Source organism: Girardinichthys multiradiatus, chromosome 7, assembly GCF_021462225.1.
Source record: "Girardinichthys multiradiatus isolate DD_20200921_A chromosome 7, DD_fGirMul_XY1, whole genome shotgun sequence".
Taxonomy (NCBI): Eukaryota; Metazoa; Chordata; class Actinopteri; order Cyprinodontiformes; family Goodeidae; genus Girardinichthys; species Girardinichthys multiradiatus.
This window is the reverse complement of record NC_061800.1, coordinates 6,076,158-6,096,277: the sequence shown is the minus strand read 5'-3', so window position 1 is coordinate 6,096,277 and position 20,120 is coordinate 6,076,158. Positions and strand designations below refer to the sequence as shown.

At 40.3% G+C, this 20,120-nt stretch overlaps 1 protein-coding gene across 2 annotated transcripts in view; it reads left to right on the top strand.

The window, feature by feature from the left end:
• kcnh3 (potassium voltage-gated channel, subfamily H (eag-related), member 3) overlaps positions 1–20,120 on the top strand; it is a 398,012-nt gene that overhangs the window by 215,979 nt on the left and 161,913 nt on the right. For both annotated transcript variants that reach the window (XM_047371306.1, XM_047371305.1), the window contains exons 2-3: positions 4,022–4,255; positions 17,049–17,183. In XM_047371306.1, the coding sequence (XP_047227262.1) occupies positions 4,022–4,255; positions 17,049–17,183 (369 nt within the window). The remainder of the gene's footprint in view (positions 1–4,021; positions 4,256–17,048; positions 17,184–20,120) is intronic.

The window sequence follows — 20,120 nt, the reverse complement described above, 5'->3', positions numbered from 1 at the left end:
ATAATGCGCAAATGATATACAGGTCCTTCTCAAAATATTAGCATATTGTGATAAAGTTCATTATTTTCCATAATGTAATGATGAAAATTTAACATTCATATATTTTAGATTCATTGCACACTAACTGAAATATTTCAGGTCTTTTATTGTCTTAATACGGATGATTTTGGCATACAGCTCATGAAAATCCAAAATTGCACAAAGGCGGAGGTAGCGGTCCTGCTGCTGGGTTGTTGCCCTCCTACGGCCTCCTCCACGTCTCCTGGTGTACTGGCCTGTCTCCTGGTAGCGCCTCCTGGCTCTGGACACTACGTTGACAGACACAGCAAACCTTCTTGCCACAGCTCGCATTGATGTGCCATCCTGGATGAGCTGCACTACCTGAGCCACTTGTGTGGGTTGTAGAGTCCGTCTCATGCTACCACGAGTGTGAAAGCACCACCAACATTCAAAAGTGACCAAAACATCAGCCAGAAAACATAGGTACTGAGAAGTGGTCTGTGGTCCCCACCTGCAGAACCACTCCTTTATTGAGTGAGTCTTGCTAATCGCCAAAGATTTCCCCCTGTTGTCTATTCCATTTGCACAACAGCATGAGAAATTGATTGTCAATCAGTGTTGCTTCCTAATTACTTGGAGTTATATTGTGTTGTTTAAGTGTTCCCTTTATTTTTTTGAGCAGTGTATTTGGTTTGCTCGATGTTGCTCCTATACTCTCCTGGAAAAACAAAGAAAAACAAGAGAGCAGGAAGTGGAGGAAGGGTTTATGTTTCAAACATAGGAGTAATTAGCTAATATGGATTGCGTAATGGTTGCTTGAGTGACTGATGATGGTCCGAAGAATATTACATCCTATTAACTTAGGGTTTCAGCCAATGTCTGCACTGACAGCTGCTTTAAAATGAACATTCCTGATTCATTGTGTGTTGAGGTAGTCTCAGAATGCTCTTTTCATGCTCGTCTGATGAGTTCTTTGCCTCAACACTTCATTTTAAGCTGTGTAATGAGCTCAGACACACACAAAGATAAACACACAAGAACACATGCTCACAAGTGCACACACACACAACTCGTACATCAGTCATAAAATATTGAATATGTGGTCTCAAGGGCCCTCAGATTTGATGGATCAATGAGAACAGTGGAGCACAAAGTAATGTCCTTTTTAGAATGCTCACTCATCCTGGTGCCCATAGCCGTGAACCAATCATGCAGGAGCAAACATTTTCCAGTTGATATTTACATGTGTGAACATACTCACATTTGTTAGGATAACACTGATTAACAGCCATAATGTGTTTGAAGGCAGTAAACACAGTGTGCTCCTGTCTGATTGTTTCTTGAGGGAGGACACATGAGCTACTGGTGGCATCAATTAAAGAAAGCTCATACGGCTTTGTGATGACTTGTGTCATGTTTACTTCACTGGATCAATTCTGGTTAGTGATCTCCCGTGCCTCCAGCGGTCTGCCTCGCCTTCACAGTAAGGCTGCTTTTTATGTGCGTCATTGGGAATGTTCATGTAAAATGAACCCAGTGCTTGCTTTAAGGATTTCTTTGTGTCTTTTTTTCTGATTGCAGTGGGATTCAACCTGCAGGGAAAAAACAAATATTTGAAGAGCAAATACTTCTTTTTTCCTGTAAAATAGAGAATGTCTTTGATGTGCCTGGGTCTGCTTTCATAGTGTTTGTTCTGAACAAATGTAACATCAGCTTTGAGAACATACAGACCCTGTTACAGATGAATTTTCAGTTTAACACCTACATTGACCTGTAGCTTCAGAAATAATTATATGTTTGCAGTATTGTTGCATGTCGGGGATCATTGCTGAAAGAAATCTGAGGAGAAGAAGCGCTTAAATCATTATGTTTGAATTGTTGTGGAATAAAACAAAGATACATCTAGAAAACAGCCATGTTTTCTTTACTTTAATCTGCAGTGCTCAGTATTTATTGAATTGTTCAGCATCAGAGCTGAAGTGGTTGGTTTAAATGGAATTACCTTGAAACTGTTTATCAGTGTAGCTGTTAATAATAGTGATTCTGTGGCTTAGGACATTTCGGCAAAACCATCCAAGCTAAATTTACAACGCAGATATTTCAAATAGTGATCTGAGGTCAAGACTGTAACTTTCAACATTTTAGTGTTAGGACTGACACTGTAGAAAAGAAATTAAAGGGTTCTTCTCCCTACACTCCAACTCTCACTTCACTAGCAATCATACTAATGTTGTAGTACCAACAAACTGCTAGTTATTGTATTGTATACAATTCATACTTTATGGGAATGTTTCACATTTTGTCATGTTACAACCGAAGGTTTCAATATATGTATTTACTGAAACAGTTTGATAGGCCAACACAAAGCAGCACATAATTGTTATACAGAAGGAAATTCAAATATAGTTTTTAAAAACCTACAAATAAAAATCTAAAGAGTGTGCGCATTTCTATCCTAAGTCAATACTTTTTTAAGTGATGTAATTAATTCAATGAATTGAGTGCTGCAAGTCTCCTGGGGTATATTTCTACCAACTTTGCAAATCATAAGAGTAAAGGTTATGCCCATTCTTCTTTGCATAATGGTTCAAATCAGTCAGATTGGATGGGGAGCAGCAACTTTCCAGTCTGGCTGAATACTCTCAGTTGGGCTTGGTTTTGGATTCTTATTGGCTGTATGTTCAAGGTTGTGGTTCTGCTGGAGTGTGAACTTCTGCCTCAGTCTCAGTCTTTTTGCAGCCTTTATGTATGCTTCCAGGAGTTCCTTTTATTTTTAGCTTTGCTCATGTTCCCTGTCCCTGCTGAATCATTCCCACAGCATGATGCTGACAACAGTATGTTTCATAGGGTGATATGCAGTATTACCTTTCTGCCCTGCATAGCATTTTTTATATAGGCCAAAACATTCAGTTCTGGTCTTATTACAGCAGAGCACCTTCTTCCACATATTTGCTATGTCCCTTACAAGGATTTTGTAATGATCCAGAATTGTGAAATAAAACTCATAATTGCCCCGTCGACAGTATCTCCTGCCTAAGAAGTTACCATGGGCTTCATGGCTGGTTTTCTGATTAAGGCTCTTTTTGCCTGGTCTGCTGGTTTAGGTGGACAGCAGATTATTACCTCAATATTACCACAAAAAATGTATTAATTTCGATTAGGTTAAATGAAGCTTTCTTTGAGTTTTGCTTTGGGGTTTTGTGTTTTTGCAAGATTGACAGGCTTTTTGTGGTTCTTGTTTATGTGAAAATATGAATATCTTTTATGATGGTCTAACCTTAATATTAGACGTACACCAAATACAACTGAATCAGAGACATGTGTACCCTTAGCATTGAGATCAGATCTGTTCCTCTGTGGGTTCAAAGGTCTACAACAAAATGTTGTAGATAATCTCCCCAGTAAAATTTACATGAAATAAACCTCGTTAAATCAGAAATTCATGGATCCAATAAATCTTAATTGGTGTGATTTGTTTTTGCCATTAATCAGCTGACCTTTCATTTCACATTTTAAAGCATTGCTGACCTGTTAACAATTAGCTTTATGCAACCCTGTCCCTTCATCACTGACAGCTGGTAACTGCCCCTGGTAACTGGAGAATGCTTTAATATCTACATACTTTATTTTATATTGATAATTGCTCTTAAATTCAACAAGCTATTCAAAGGAATTGAAGTCTAAATTAATATTAAATGTGGGAATAAATTGATTACTTGGATCCAAGTTTTTATGAGAATACATCTCAAGGTTAAAGATGTCAGGTAAGTTACAGTGACACCAGGGTTGTCTGTATAGCATAAAAAAGACTGCTCTAAAGGAACAGCCTCTGAAAGCATGTGGTCACTTGGACCTTTTGCTCATACATTATACTGTCAGGATCAGTATATGACAGACATGTTGGTATTTCATGTCTGACATGTTACACAACACACTCTATGAGCTTCACTGAATATCTTATAACTAAGGATGATCACAGTTGTGCTGTTGTTCTAATCACTCTTCTTTCTGTCCTTTGCAGACAGCAACTTTGTTCTGGGAAATGCCCAGGTGCAGTCACTCTACCCGATTGTCTACTGCTCTGATGGCTTCTGCGAACTCACTGGTTATGCCCGCGCTGAGCTCATGCAGAAGAGCTGCGCCTGTCATTTCCTGTATGGCCCAGAAACGAGCGACCAGTCTACGGCTCAGATCCAAGGAGCTCTGGATGACAGGAGGGAGTTCAAAACTGAGCTGGTGTTCTACAAGAAGGAAGGTGAGACAACACTTTGCAGTGTTATGGAAAAGCACCATTAGGATCCATCATTAATAGCACAGCAGGGATGCACTGACACAGAGTGTAACTTCAAAAATCCCATTATATTGGACTTGTTTATAATAGTACAATTTCAGTGCCTTGCAAAAGTGTTCATATCCCTTCAACGTTTTCAGATTTTTCCACTTTAATGTATTTCATGAAGACTTAACAGTATATGAAAGGTTAACATAAAGTAGTATAAAATACTTTACAAATAAAAATCTCAAACGTTTGCCTTGAAGTTGTGTTTGTCTGAACATGAAAACCAAGGAACGCAGCAGACAAGTCAGGAAGAAAGTTGTAGAGGCGTTTAGGTTATAAACCAATATCTCAAGCTTTGAAGGTCTAACAGAGGTCTGTTCAATCCTCGTACTCGTCGTCTTCTGCTTTATCCGGGACCGGGTCGTGGCCGCAGACTCAGCAGAGACACTCAGACGTCCCTCTCCCCAGACACCTCCTCTAGCCCAAGGCGTTCCCAGGCCAGCCGAGAGACATAGTCCCTCCAGCGTGTCCTGGGCCGTCCCCTGGGCCTCCTCCCGGTAGCGCCAATTTACAACACGTCGTCTCAAGGCACTTTACAGAGTCAATTAAATCAAATCATACAGATTTCAAGTCAGGTACATAAATTCCAATTAATCCTAATTATCAAACAGTGCAGCTAGAGACACTGGACAGTCCTTGGCTTTGACTTTGCAGCAATCCCTCATACTGAGCATGCATGTAGCGACAGCGGAGAGGAAAAACTTCCTTTTAACAGGAAGAAACCTCCAGCAGAACCAGGCTCAGTGTGAGCGGCCATCTGCCACGACCGACTGGGGGTTTGAGAGAACAGAGCAGAGACAAAAAGAACACAGAAACACGGATCCAGGAGTATTTTCTATGGGAAGGAAAAGTAAATGTTAGTGGATGTATCTCCTTTAGTTGTTTCATCTAGCAAGAAAGAACAGATCAACTTTGAGCCAGTTTTCAAGGTTAGAGTCTGAAAGAGAGCACATACAGTTAGTCACAGTAGAAGCTCAGTCAATCACCATGTCTAGGAGAGAGAAAGGGTTAAACACTAAAAGACAGGGCCATGTGGATCATTGGTAGAGGGTGAGCATTAAGTTGTTGCCAGCAGAAGCTCGGACGATGTCCCTCTCCAGAAAAGTGTCACAGGTAGACACAGAGCCAGGCCAGGTGTAGCTTCTAGGAAGAGAATAGATAGAACAATGTTAAAAGCTGAAATAACAGCAAATAATGCAAAATTGGAGAGTAGTGTGAGAATGTAGCGAAGAGGGTGAAAGTGGTCGTTATGTCCTCCAGGAGCCTAAGCCTATAGCAGCATAACTACACAGATAGTTCTTTGAGGAAATTGAACATAAATACACAACTCTTCTGTTCCTAAATTATTCTAGTTTGTTGTATAATGTTGGACCATGTTTTGCTGAATATTGGACCTTATATAATATTTGCACGTTGCTGGACGCCACCAGGCCTTCCGGTGTTTTCGGCCATTTTATATCCCAGGACAGTCCACTACTACAAATCCCAGCGGCCACCGCGGCAGATAGGACGGCCCACTATTGCTTTCCAGCTGAAACCGAGACGCCGTTATCACGCAACTGGAGCATCAAATCTGGAGAAGAAATCCTGCGTGGACTTTCATTCATTCTCCCCGTTGGCCAACGAAAAAGAAAAATTAATGAAAGAAGTTTCTGGAATAGGAAGGCCAGAAATGTCACTTTACCGATCGAAGACGTGAGTTTAACACGTAACAGAAAAAAAACCCTCACAGAGGTTTCAAGGAGATGGATTGCCACCTTTGTTTTTGTTCCAGTCGACTATTGACGGTCAGATCATTTTTTTCCCTTTCGCCAAGGAGGCCAGAGGACGAAGATTGACCGCTCTTCTTGGAATTAGCTGCGGATGCGCAGTAACTCTCCCCCCCACCCTCTCTCCCTCTGCTCAGAGAAGATTTCAACATTCTTTTATTTTTATTTCTTTATTAGGAATAGCGTGGGCAGGGTAGAGTAGGTTTTAGTGCGGTTTAGAATCGCCACTTATAGTCTAATGTGGTCTGAATTGTATGTGCAGGCCATTGTTTTTGTAGAAGAAAGTTTACTAATTTAAAAATGATGAAGAGACAACTGGTTTCCTCTCAAGAGCCGATGCAGGGGACCTTTTATTTAAAACACATACATCTTCAACAAAATCCCAAGAATCCCAAAGTATCCCTTTCATGAGTCAAGATATATATACAACAGTCATATCATTGTTGTGTATGTGAGACATTTTGACCAATCAGATGTACCCTTTCACTTACGCACATTTTGGCACTCACAACATTGATTCTCAAGCACAGTTCCAGCAATACAAACATCTGGAAAAGATCAGATTGGCCTACGTGACAGTTTACAATAACAATTTCATCACTTATCTGGGCCGATGAACTTTAATGTCAAAGCGACCTGGCCGGATTCAGGATATCATAATTCTTTCCAGCTGGACAATTTCTATCCAACCTACAAGTTTGCTTCTACAATAACAAGTCCATCAGTCATTCCTCATGCCAAGACGTTTTCTCTAATGTAGTCTGTTCCCAGGCGGGCCTGCATGTTTACTCGGAGTGAACAATTCTTCACAGAATTCATCTTGTAATGGTAAAAACAATAATAACACTTTTAATCTAACAAACAAAGCTTTAGGCTTCCACATTTTGAAACTTGATTGCTGTTGAACTCTGAACCCGCCGCGCTTCTCAAGTTGTGTTTTTACTGTGTGACACCTGGTGCAGCTGCGCTGTTAAAACTGAACTGCTATAATAACTTCATGGTGAAAATCAACCATTTTCTTTGTCTTCGACACTTCATGTTTTATTAGTTGCCGCCAAAAGGTTTACAACCCTTTGTGTGCTCGGACATCCCCAGCGGTGGGGGATGTTTTATGGCTCACAGTAACTAAGCTACACTTTCTGGCGGGCCGCTCCCCAAACTCCGCTCAGCGTCACATTATCACTTGTTTGCCATAACTGCTGGTTTGATTTCATACACACCCACTGCAGTTTGTTTTGTTTTGTTTAGTTAAATATTTTACCCTTGTTAGTAGAACTTTGAATGTTTGATTAGGTGAAGATTATTGAATCGGAAGAGCGAATTGTATCAGGGCTGTTGATTTAATAAATATTCACATAGATAAAGAGAAGGCGTTTGTGTTTATTTTGTGCAAGAGTGATTTGTCAGTCAAAATAAGGTCAAAGTTCCCCAAGTTTCGGCAGAAACGGTTGATTAAACAGTGACATCTAGTATTGAAGTGTCAGAAATATGAACAAGAAAGAACAATTTTAAGGAGAGAATTTGTAGGTATTAAAGATAATTTTATATTGAGAGATACTTTGCAAAGAAGTTTAGGTAGCAAACATATTCAAATTATAATTAGATTTTTCAAAAGCACTAAATTAATAAATAGAATTTGATTGTTGTAACAGTAAATAAGATTTAAAACCATGAAGAACCACACTCCATACCAGTTGGTGGCGGTAATGCACATCTTCAAGTTATTTGCCAACTGCCAAAAAACAACACAGAAGAAGAAGAAGAAGAAGACATCTAGTAAATAGTTATCAACTATTACTGAGAATTTACTAATTGTAATTATCAAGGGCTTTGATTTTGATTCATAAATAAGGATTTTTGGTTAAGAAAAATTTTTTGTCAAATTATGATTTTCAATTATAATTATTGATGAATATTAATTAATCAATAATCATAATCCCAACAATAATCACTCCTGTCTGGAAAAAGAACAGTTCAAAATAATAACAAAAAGCCACAAATCAGTATGACGTTCTTGCCAATGATGAGTAAATGTAAACATCTGTCTGCAACTGCTACTACTATATCATTTTTCTGATGGGAATTTGCTTTTAATAGCAAAACCAATACAAGGACTAATTACTTTTGACTAACCCACTTCCAAAGTAGTTTTATATGTGGTGGAGATAAGGATGAGGAGGCAGGATATCACTACTTTGAACTATTTGATGTAACAGTATGCTGCACATACAGGTCCTTCTCAAAAAATTAGCATATTGTGATGAAGTTCATTATTTTCTATAATGTAATGATAAAAATTTAACATTCATATATTTTAGATTCATTGCACACTAACTGAAATATTTCAGGTCTTTTAATATCTTAATACGGATGATTTTGGCATACAGCTCATGAAAACCCAAAATTCCTATCTCACAAAATTAGCATAATTCATCTGACCAATAAAAGAAAAGTGTTTTTAATACAAAAAACGTCAACCTTCAAATAATCATGTACAGTTATGCACTCAATACTTGGTTGGGAATCCTTTTGCAGAAATGACTGCTTCAATGCGGCGTGGCATGGAGGAAATCAGCCTGCGGCACTGCTGAGGTCTTATGGAGGCCCAGGATGCTTCGATAGCGGACTTTAGCTCATCCAGAGTGTTGGGTCTTGAGTCTCTCAACGTTCTCTTCACAATATCCCACAGATTCTCTATGGGGTTCAGGTCAGGAGAGCTGGCAGGCCAATTGAGCACAGTGATACCATGGTCAGTAAACCATTTACCAGTGGTTTTGGCACTGTGAGCAAGTGCCAGGTCGTGCTGAAAAATGAAATCTTCATCTCCATAAAGCTTTTCAGCAGATGGAAGCATGAAGTGCTCCAAAATCTCCTGATAGCTAGCTGCATTGACCCTGCCCTTGATAAAACACAGTGGATCAACACCAGCAGCTGACACGGCACCCCAGACCATCACTGACTGTGGGTACTTGACACTGGACTTCTGGCATTTTGGCATTTCCTTCTCCCCAGTCTTCCTCCAGACTCTGGCACCTTGATTTCCGAATGACATGCAGAATTTGCTTTCATCCGAAAAAAGTACTTTGAACCACTGAGCAATAGTCCAGTGCTGCTTCTCTGTAGCCCAGGTCTGGGGAATGCGGCACCTGTAGCCCATTTCCTGCACACGCCTGTACACGGTGGCTCTGGATGTTTCTACTCCAGAGTCAGTCCACTGCTTCTGCAGGTCCCCCAAGGTCTGGAATCGGCCCTTCTCCACAATCTTCCTCAGGGTCCGGTCACCTCTTCTCGTTGTGCAGCGTTTTCTGCCACACCTTTTCCTTCCCACAGACTTCCCACTGAGGTGCCTTGATACAGCACTCTGGGAACCGCCTATTCGTTCAGAAATTTCTTTCTGTGTCTTACCCTCTTGTCAATAGTGGCCTTCTGGACAGCAGTCAGGTCAGCAGTCTTACCCATGATTGGGGTTTTGAGTGATGAACCAGGCTGGGAGTTTTAAAGGCCTCAGGAATCTTTTGCAGGTGTTTAGAGTTAACTCGTTGATTCAGATGATTAGGTTCATAGCTCGTTTAGAGACCCTTTTAATGATATGCTAATTTTGTGAGATAGGAATTTTGGGTTTTCATGAGCTGTATGCCAAAATCATCCGTATTAAAACAATAAAAGACCTGAAATATTTCAGTTAGTGTGCAATGAATCTAAAATATATGAATATTAAATTTTCATCATTACATTATAGAAAATAATGAACTTTATCACAATATGCTAATTTTTTGAGAAGGACCTGTATAAACAGCTCACTGAATAAAATATTTTCTGTCTTAGGCAGTTCGCTAGTGCAGAGATTGTGTTTTCCCTGATGTCTTTAATGATTACAAATTTTAGATTATATTTAAAACTTTTTTCAATATTTGTAGGATGTAATTTTTGTGGATTGTTACATTTCTGTTTTACAAAGGAACTAGTTTAAAGTTTTGTTATCCAGAGCATGGCACAGCATGTGTACTGTTAAATGAAACAAGAGTATCAGTAAATAAGTGTTCATAAGAATCAGAAATGCTGGGAATGCTTGAGGACAACAGATCGCCCAAACATAATCCATTTTGTTTTTCGTTTTGTACATAATTAGTGGATAATTAGGGATTAGCTCTTTAAAGAAACCTGTAAAATATGAGCTACAACATTTAATTTCCCTTTGGGATTAATAAAGTATTTCTGAACTAAATTGAATTAAAGACTCATCTTTTAAATCCAGTTAAGCAGAAGTATAAAGCTGGTTTTAAATGGTTATTTTTTTTTACCGTTTTAACTGCTCTTATTGTATTAGTTATACTGTAGATGTATTTTATTTCTTATTTCATGTTTTTTACTTCTTTTGTTTTATGGACTTGATTGATTGATGGATGGATGGATGGATGGATGGATGGATGGATGGATGGATGGATGGATGGATGGATGGATGGATGGATGGATGATGGATGGATGGATGGATGGATGGATGGATGGATGGATGGATGGATGGATGGATGGATTGATTGATTGATTGATTGATTGATTGATTGATTGAAAACTGTAGCATGTTTATAAGGACTATGCTGACCTAATGTATGCTGGTCAGTCCAAGGAAGGAGAATCACCAATAAAACACACACAAACACAGAACACAAACTGAGCACGTGTGCTGCAGATAGCCTGCTAGCACCAAGATAGCTGAGTTCAACACAAACAAAGCCAAACTTTATAAAATGAAAAATGTTCAGATCATAAATCTTTCTCTATTACTCTGCCCAAACCCTAACCTCGTATGAACCATGCTGAGGAGTTGTCCGGGCGACGACGAAGTTTGAAGAAAGCTCTGTGAACAAAGGGTTAGCTTCCAGCTAACCTCCGGAGCAGTGGCTGGTTGTAACCATGGCTGTGGTCCCAACAGTGCCCACAAGTGTTTAGATAATTATCAGCTGAATCATTCAGACAGCAGGTCGTGCAGTCAGTTTCACTTTGAGTTTCAAGCATCTCAAGGGGAGTGAATCAAGTGTTTGCATAATGTTTCATGGAGTTAGTCAAGTTATTGTCAGATCCCTGCTGCAATATTTGAGTAGCAGTTATGTATGTGATGTGGCAGGGGTGCAAATTTGTGATAAACATGGGACATGAAAGCTGTGGAATTTTTCTAGTCCAGAATGTCCATGGTAACCTGCCTTATATGGTGGTCAAATTATGTATGTTATAGGGTTCATTGCATAGGAAGACGATGCTGGAGTGTTATTTATCTATAAAGGCATTTCTTTCTACCTAATTTAAACACAAGGTAGAAAGGTGTGATGTGAGAATCTCAAAAATTCCAATTAAATGGTGGAAAAGATTATGCTTTATTGTTGTAACTCAGAAGGTTAGACTTCCCAAGTCCTTGATGCTCAAGTTTTATGATGTAAAACATAAAGAGGTAAAACACATGGCAGCACCTACCGTTTTGACCAACCCATTGTGTTACAGTTAAAAAAGTACAAATCTAGTGCTGGTATGGTTGTTTCCGTTGACTTAGTCTTCCTGCTAGTTTATATCCTCATTAACTTCCATGTTCCCCTGTGAGCTATAGGAAACTGTATGCCAAACATAGCCAAAAAAGTCACAAGCCAGAGATTATAGGTGAGTAACCCAAAACCAGAACAGCTTGTTTTAGTCAGATTTCATGCATTTATGTACCTGTATGCAGCTGTTTAACTTTACCCTTTTAAGCCCTTGTTGAAATGAGCAGGTTGGGAACACAGTACCTTGTCACAACACCTGTCTCTTGTTGTTAGAGCACTTGTCACTTGCCTGGTCCTATTTTGTATTATCGCACCTGGTATTTGTTTGTCCTTAGGCTACATTTGCATTAGGTTTAAAATTATTCATATCCCTGGCAGATTTAGGTTTAAAGTAGTCTTTTAATTTTACCAACATATGTATTCTAAATGGAAGTAATATTATTGTTTTGGAGTGGTCCAGCCAGAGTCCTAAATTGAATCTGTTGAAGAATCTGTGGAATGAGCAAAAGATTAGGGTGATGGCACGGAGGGCCTTCAACCCCAAAGACTTGGAGCTCGCTGTAAAAGATGAATGGTCAAAAACACCAGTGATTGTGATAATAAATGCATTTCCATTCATTACTTAGAAATGTAGAAGTTATTTTTGACATGTTGTTGGTTGTTAAAATGAAAACGAGATTTATTTTTTTAAAACATGAATCTCTTTGGGGAGATGTGAATGTTATGTCCAAGCAGAAAGCACACTGCTTAATTGTGGGAAAATAACTTTAAATGTAAATCTACAAGGTCTTTGAGCCTAACTGTATATTTTGCACAGTTTCGTTTGCTCACTGTCAGTTCACTGTTTGTGTTACACCCCTGAACATAGGGGAGAAAGAATCACGCGAGGGATTATTAGTTTGTTCTCTCATGCAGTAGTTTATTGCAATCCAGAAATGAACACAGTATTTTTACATTTACTGCTCAATGTCACACAGTGGATGAAAGAGCTCATTAATAAACTAAAATAATAATAAACTGCTTACTATTCGCCCTTTAACACGTGTCCTCACACAATAAATGACAATAGGCACGTTCCTAGCTCCTGCCGCTAGCTAAACGGCCTTTGCTAGTACACAATTGACACAGGAACGTTATGTCTGACTTCACCTAAAACTATGAAAAAATCCTTTTAAATCTCATAAAACAACGAAGGGTTACATATAAAATGTCTTAATCAATGTACAGATAACAAATATTTAATAACTTGGTCACCATTACCTAATCATAGAGGAGAAAGAATCACATGAGTGATTAGCTGCTTCTCTCATGCAGTAGTTTAATATGGAGTTAAATTTGTCTCAATATTATTCAATCAAACAAAAAACTAATCTCAATCAAAAAAAACTAATCTCAATCAAAAAAATAATATTCAATCAAAACAAACTAATCTCAATTAAAAAATATTAAGTTGTGATCAAAACTTTCAGAGTTTTTTCTCACAAAGAGAAAAAAGTTATTTGCAAAACATAAACTTTTATTTGCGCATGTCAAAAATCTTTGGTTACGAGTCTCGTTTTTTTGGTTTTGACGCTCTCTGTTTTTGGTTGAACTCAACGAATTTTGAGTTCTGGAAACATGAACATCCTGGGCGGGGCCTAAAGACGAACGCTGTAAGACGTTTCCCTATTGGTTAGCGCTGACTAAAGCAGCAGACTCTGATCCCCCGCTTCTCTGAACTTCTGCTCAAACTGCAGGGCTTTTACAAATAAAAATCTGATATGTGTGGTATGCATATGTATTCAGGACTCCCGGGTGTATGTCACAACCAGCGTTGCACATGTAGTAAAAGATTTATTTTCTCATTCTTTTTTGTGAAATTACTCCCACCTTAGATTGGATGGAGACAATCCATTAAAATCAAATTTTAGGTCTTGCAACACTTTCTCAATTGGCTTTACGACTGGACCTTTATTGGGACATTCTGATACCCCTACCCAGTCTCTTTTGCAAGTCTTTTGGAATCCCTAACAGTTTTTTTTTTCAGCATTACCCTGCAGCAGCTCTCACTAACTTCATATTCTCTGCTGAGGAAATGCATCGCCTCAGCATTATATTGCCATCACCATGTGTCCCTTGAGATATCGTTTTATAATCTGCATTGAACTTCTCCACAACTTTCTCCTTGATCTGCTTCCTTTGTTCCTTGTTCTTCATGATGCTCTTTGCTTAAAAATGTTCAGCTGGATTTAAACTAAGATTAAACTACACACTGGTGGACTTAATTTGTTTAGATATTGCTCCCCTTTTCTGATTCTCATTCATAAAAGAAAACCACATTGAATTTTCTTTTACTTCACTATTATACATTACTTTGTGTTGGTCTGTCACATAAAATCCCAATAAAATACATTGAACTTAAATTGTGGTTATAATGTGAAACAATTTAAAAAAGTTAAAGAGGTGTGATTATTTTTGCAAGGTCCTGCCTCTCTTTGTACATCTAAAAACATGACACAAGATACAATAGCAACTACAAATAAAGGAGCTAGTGTTCCTTGAAATAGATTACATTGTAAAATGTGATTAAAGAGAAAAATGTTCATACCTAGCATAAGGTCACACATCTCTAGCTTTTTTAGACTGAATGTCTCCACTCATACTGGCAGAAGGATACAATTTAACTGAATAAGCTGAATAGCTCGTTACGTGTTACTCGTCTCATCGTCTTCCGCTTTATTCGGGACCGGGTCGCAGAGGCAGCAGACTCAGCAGAGACACCCAGATGTCCCTCTCCCCAGACACCTCCTCTGGCTCCTCCGGGGGGAGCCTAAGGCGTTCCCAGGCCAGCCGAGAGACATAGTCCCTCCAGCGTGTCCTGGGCCGCCCCCTGGTCCTCCTCCCGGAGGGACCTGCCTGGAACAGGAGGCATCCGGTATAGATGCTCGAGCCACCTCAACTGGCTCCTCTCGATGTGGAGGAGAAGTGGCTCTACTCCAAGCTCCTCCCCAATGGCCAAGGTCCTTACCCTAACTCTAGGGAGTGCCTGGCCACCCTACGGAGGAAGCTCATTTCAACTGCTTGTATCCTGGATCTCGTTCTTTTGGTCATGACCCAAAGTTCATGGCCATAGGTGAGGGTAGGAACGTAGACCGACTGGTAAATCGAGAGCGTCGCTTTTTGGCCCAGCTCTTTCTTCATCACAACGGACCAGCACAGCGTCCCCATTACTGTGGCAGCCGCACCAATCCGTCTGTCGATCTCCCGCTCCATTCTCCCCTCACTCGTGGATAAGACCCCAAGATACTTGAACTCCTCCACTTGAGGCAGAAACACCCCTCCAACCTGAAGAGGGCAAGCCACCCTTTTCCAGTCGAGAACCATGACCTCGGACTTGGAGGATCTGATCTTCATCCCATCCGCTTCACATTCTGCTGCGAACCACCCCAGTGCTTGCTGTGGGTCTTGGCTAGAGGGGGCCAGCAGGACCACGTCATCAAAAAGAAGAGACGAAATTCACTGGTCCCCAAACCAGACCCCCTCCAGCCCTTGGCTGCGTAGCATACTATATGGATGCTTGAAAGAGGTTTCCAGAATGTCGAGTTGAGCTTATTCCATCGTGTGAAGAAGGTGGCGTGGTGCGCTTGGTGGTGGGGTTTGCACTAGAGCTTGTTGGAGGGTAAACAAGGTTCACTTATGATTGTGGACGGCTGATCGTATGGCCAGGAAGCTGCCAGCTTGAGTTTGTCTAGAGAAGGTAACTGGAGGCTTGAATTGTAGATCCAGAAGTCAAGAAACAAAGTGGAAACTGAGCCAGGGCTTGCAAGCAACCTCAGAAGGACACACGAAGGTTAGTCGAAGCTCTAAGAAAACATGAAAGCTTAAGCACAAAGCTAGAGTTTGGCGAGAGTCTATTACCCCTGTTGGCTAACACTCAGGCGTCAAAGTGCTGGCAGCATCCTGCTAAAATGCTCCCAGTAGCAATCATCAGGATGAGCCACACCTGTCACCTGTGCACCCATGAGCTCCCACGCCACCTATGGACTAAGCAGAGTAAATGGCAGGCAAGAAGCAGAAAACAAACAGAAACTCCCAGACCCCGACACCGGGAACAGGTCTGACTTAGTGCCGACAATGCAGGCCAAACTCTTGCTCCGCTTGTATAGAGACCGGATGGCCCCTAATAAAGGGCCCCCAATTCCGTACTCCTGGAGCACCCCCCCACAGTGCACCACAAGGGACACAGTCAAATGCCTTCTCCCAGTCCACAAAACACATGTGGACCAGTTGGGCAAACTCCCATGAACCCTCGAGTACCCTGCAGAGGGTATAGAGCTGGTCCAGTGTTCCATGGCCGGGTCGAAAACCACACTGATCCTCCTGAAGCCAAGGTTTCACAAATGATGTTTGATTAATGTTCCTCTTAGTGCTCATAAATATCAGTGAACTGTCTTGTAACAGTCTCTTATTTAGCAAAAAAGGTCATATTTATTATTGTAGAGCATGATATTTTAAAAAATTTAAATAGAGACAGAGAATATTTTTCCTAGAGACAAAAACATTCAGCTTGCATTTCTTTTTCAGATGAAACAGTATAGTCAAATCCTGGATCAATTTAAATTTTAGATGGAATCTGGACCTTGCACAAGCAAAAAAGCTCATGTTCATCTCAAATCAGTTGATTTTGATTAAAAAAAAACTTCTATTGACCTTCAGGTAAATCAAATGCAGTTTTGTGGAACAAAAACGTCAACAATAAGCCCTGACGATGTCATTAACAGGAATGAAAGATGTATACAATGAATGCTATTTCAGATTTGTTTAAAGTTTTCATCTGAAATTCTCATAACAGTAACCCACAACAGCAAATAAAAAGCTGTTTTTAGGGGCGCGCTAAAGTTTGAGTGATTAACAATGAAGCAACTCAAGCAAAAATGGCAGCTAAATTTATTTATTTTAGCTTATTTAGCTTTATTTATTTTAGCTTATTTTAATTGGGCAAAAAACACTATGTCCAGTAAAAATGACAGTTATAAGCTAAAACATTCTTTAGATTTTTCAAAAGTCTGCTAAATTTGAATCACAATGAGATAATAGCAATTGACGACTGGCTCAATGGAATCTATTTTGAGGTGGCTAAGCCAAAATAAAACCTACATTATTTATTCTAAGATGCCATGTGGTGTATGGGACACTAATTGGAAAATGAGAAAATTCAAATATTGAGTGACACAAAATAACATCTAGCAAAATCTTAAGGCAAACAATTTGACAGGGTTGACAGAAGATTTTATTGGTAGATTACACTGTCACATTAAGGAGAGACAGGGAAGATTTATTGTGGGGAGTTTGGTGAGATCAATATGACATTAATTAGCCAGCTAACATTGTTGTATTGTTCTTAAACACACTCACTGTTTGTTCTCCTTCCAGGTACAAAGTTCTGGTGTCTTCTGGACATCGTACCCATTAAGAATGAGAAGGGTGAGGTGGTTCTATTCCTCGTATCCCACAAAGATATAACTGACAAGAAGATGGAGCAGGATCCAGAGCAGGGCCCTGAAACTGGTGAGTTTTTGCCCCTGTAGTAAAAACTTTAGACTTATTTTAGACTGGTGCTGTAAAGAGACTTCCCATTTTAAGACACACCTTGGGGTTTTATTTAGGTAATGAACGGTTTTGTGGAATGTTTTAGTGATGAAGAAGCAATTCAAGAGTAAAAAGGGGGACAATTAACTAGGGTTGTCAAAATATTCATTATTTTAATATTACCAATACTACAAAAATAAATTCTTCAAAGATACTCATTTGGGTCAAACTTGATACAAACTGCCCTATTTTCATTTCCCCAAGTTGGTGCACGACTTTATACAGCAGCGCTGCAGACACACAGACACTCACTTGCAGAAGCTAACCTGATGACAGACAAAAACCGTGAGTTTTTACTGGAAATTTAAAACTACAGTAATATCGCAAGTACGTGTAGGGAAGGGCCGCTGAGACCCATTTCAGTCAAAAATGCAAATGTACCATTTAGAGGCATATGCTTTATGAGGCAAATGAACAGGAAAAGCAAATGGATGCCAATAATCCCTGACGCTAGTTGTGCCAAAGATTGATGGGTTTATGACTGTGGCGAAGCAACTTCAATACCGATACGCAGATGTTTCGTAAACTGACATTATTTATTTAACATAAAGATTCCACAAAAAATAAATTTTCTGTGGAAAACACCTGCAAAACCCTCATCTCACATAACAACCAAAGTTACTACAAATTACAACATTCTAACCACCAGGCGTATGCTGCTCCATCAGCTCAATCCTCCCAGTTTTGTGGCTCATTAACCCCTCATGTATCCAGACAACAACAATAACATCCTCTTAATCTTTTCTAGTCTGTCTCTAAAAAAATTATTTTCATATTCTCTGAAAGCTATTTTACTATCATATGTACAGCTGATTTATCTCCCTCCTGCTATGCTGCTATGCTGCTATGCTTCGTATCCTGCCTGGCATAGAAGCACTCAGAATTGTTGTCTGGGTGCCAAGAAAAGCCCAACAGATTTACTTTCACAAATGGAGCATTACAACTAACACTTTAAAGCTATGCTTGATTTATAAAAGAAACTTTATTAGAAACTGCTTTGGGATGATTTCAGTTGTTACGGACACGGAGACAGAAATGAAAAGGAAAAAAATAGGAAGCCCAAAAGAGAGAGGTGGGGCAAAAAGGAAAAGAAGGGGAGGAGATTAGAATGGAGGAACAAAAGAAGGACGAAGAAAATACAAGATAACACCCTGCTGCTTCTACACTTGCAGAAACGTTCATATTATCTGCTTTTTTACCAAAAAGGGCACGGTACTTATGAATGCAAGATGTATTTAGTGTTAAATGCGGCTCAATATAGAACATTTGTGTATCTGCTAGCACCTGAATCTAAACACCTGTGGGTCTGAGTGTGAGCCCGCTTGTGTATACAGGGTTTCTCCATACAAAATATGCAATAGCGAGTGTGAGGAGCCACAGACCTGCCCCCCTGGTCCTGGGACAGATAAGGCAGAGATCCAACCCACAGACATAGAAAGGCCCTCCAGAGCACAGGAACCCCAGGAGAACCACCGCCGGAACTACCACAATCCCCCCAGAGAAGAGCAGGGGAGAGTCCCAGGGAAACCACCCAGCAGCCACAGTGCAGAAACCCCAGGGAGCTGCAGCGACGAGCCCACGGGCCCCGCCGGCAGCCGTCTATGCCCGAGCGGATCCAGAGACCCAGGGACATATCACTTACCAAGCAGAGGCCAGACAGAGCCCAGGGGTCCAGGCCACGCAAGCAACCATCGGGAGTGAGCCAGCACACATCAAAGCACCCAGCCCAAGAACCACAAGTACACTGGAGGGCAGAGATACCAACCACCGGCAGGTAGTGTAGCCATTCTTCAGTAAATGAGCGGAAAAAGAAGACAGTCTTGTTCTGTGGCATCATTAAGCTGGCTATTTACTGTGAAAATGAATCAACTCATAGCGAGGACAGCACAGTAAAAGGACAATCAGTGCAGTGGGCACGACCTACAAGGGGAAATGTACAGCACAAACATGAGCCTATGGTCAGGACAGTGGTACCAGCTGGCTTCTGAGCATGGAGAAGAAGAGTTGCTTAAGTCAAAAGAGGCTAGCAACATCGAGACAAGAGCTAAGTCAGTATGCTCCAGTAGAGTCTCCAGTACAAGCTCTCTAGCATTCAAAGCATGAGGTAAAGCATATGCAGCACGTGCACATCTCGCCTATTCAGAAAAGGAGGCATCCATAATAAAACAGAAAGCAGACCTTGAAGCTAGTTTGCACGTTTTGTGCTGCCACAAAGCCATTGCAGCAACAGAGGCTGAGGTTGCTGTTTATGAAGAGGCAGAGGAAGTCCTGAATGCTGAACTGAGCCAAGCATCACTTGCAGAACCCGTTAGTTCAACTCGCAGCACGCAAACAATGTGAAATGGCTATGGATGAATTAACAGAAGGCAGCAACAACACAGATAACCAGACCCTAAGGAAAACAATGTTAACTTCAAGCAAAAACCCCAAGCACAATTGAGAAAGACAATGAACCTCCCAGTGCTGCAGCCATTTTACAAATCATAAACACCACCTCAGACCCAAATTGCACAGGACTTAACAAGGTATCTCGCACATAGAGAAACGTTAAGTACAGGACTTATTCAGTTTGATGAATAGCCAGAGAACTTTTGGGGCTGGAAAGCGTCATTCCAAAATGCAATTAAAGACTTGAACGTTACAGCCCAAGAAGAGCTGGATCTAATAATAAAGTGGCCTGGCCATGAATCAAGCCAGTAAGCAAAAAGAATGTGCTTAATCCATATTTTCAATCCCACTGCAGCCCTTACACTTGTATGGCAAAGACTAGAATAAATGTATGGGGCTTCATGTCAGGATCTGCCATTTTGTTCTTTGTTTTTGTTTACTTTGCCGTTAAAGGTTTTTCCCTGTTCC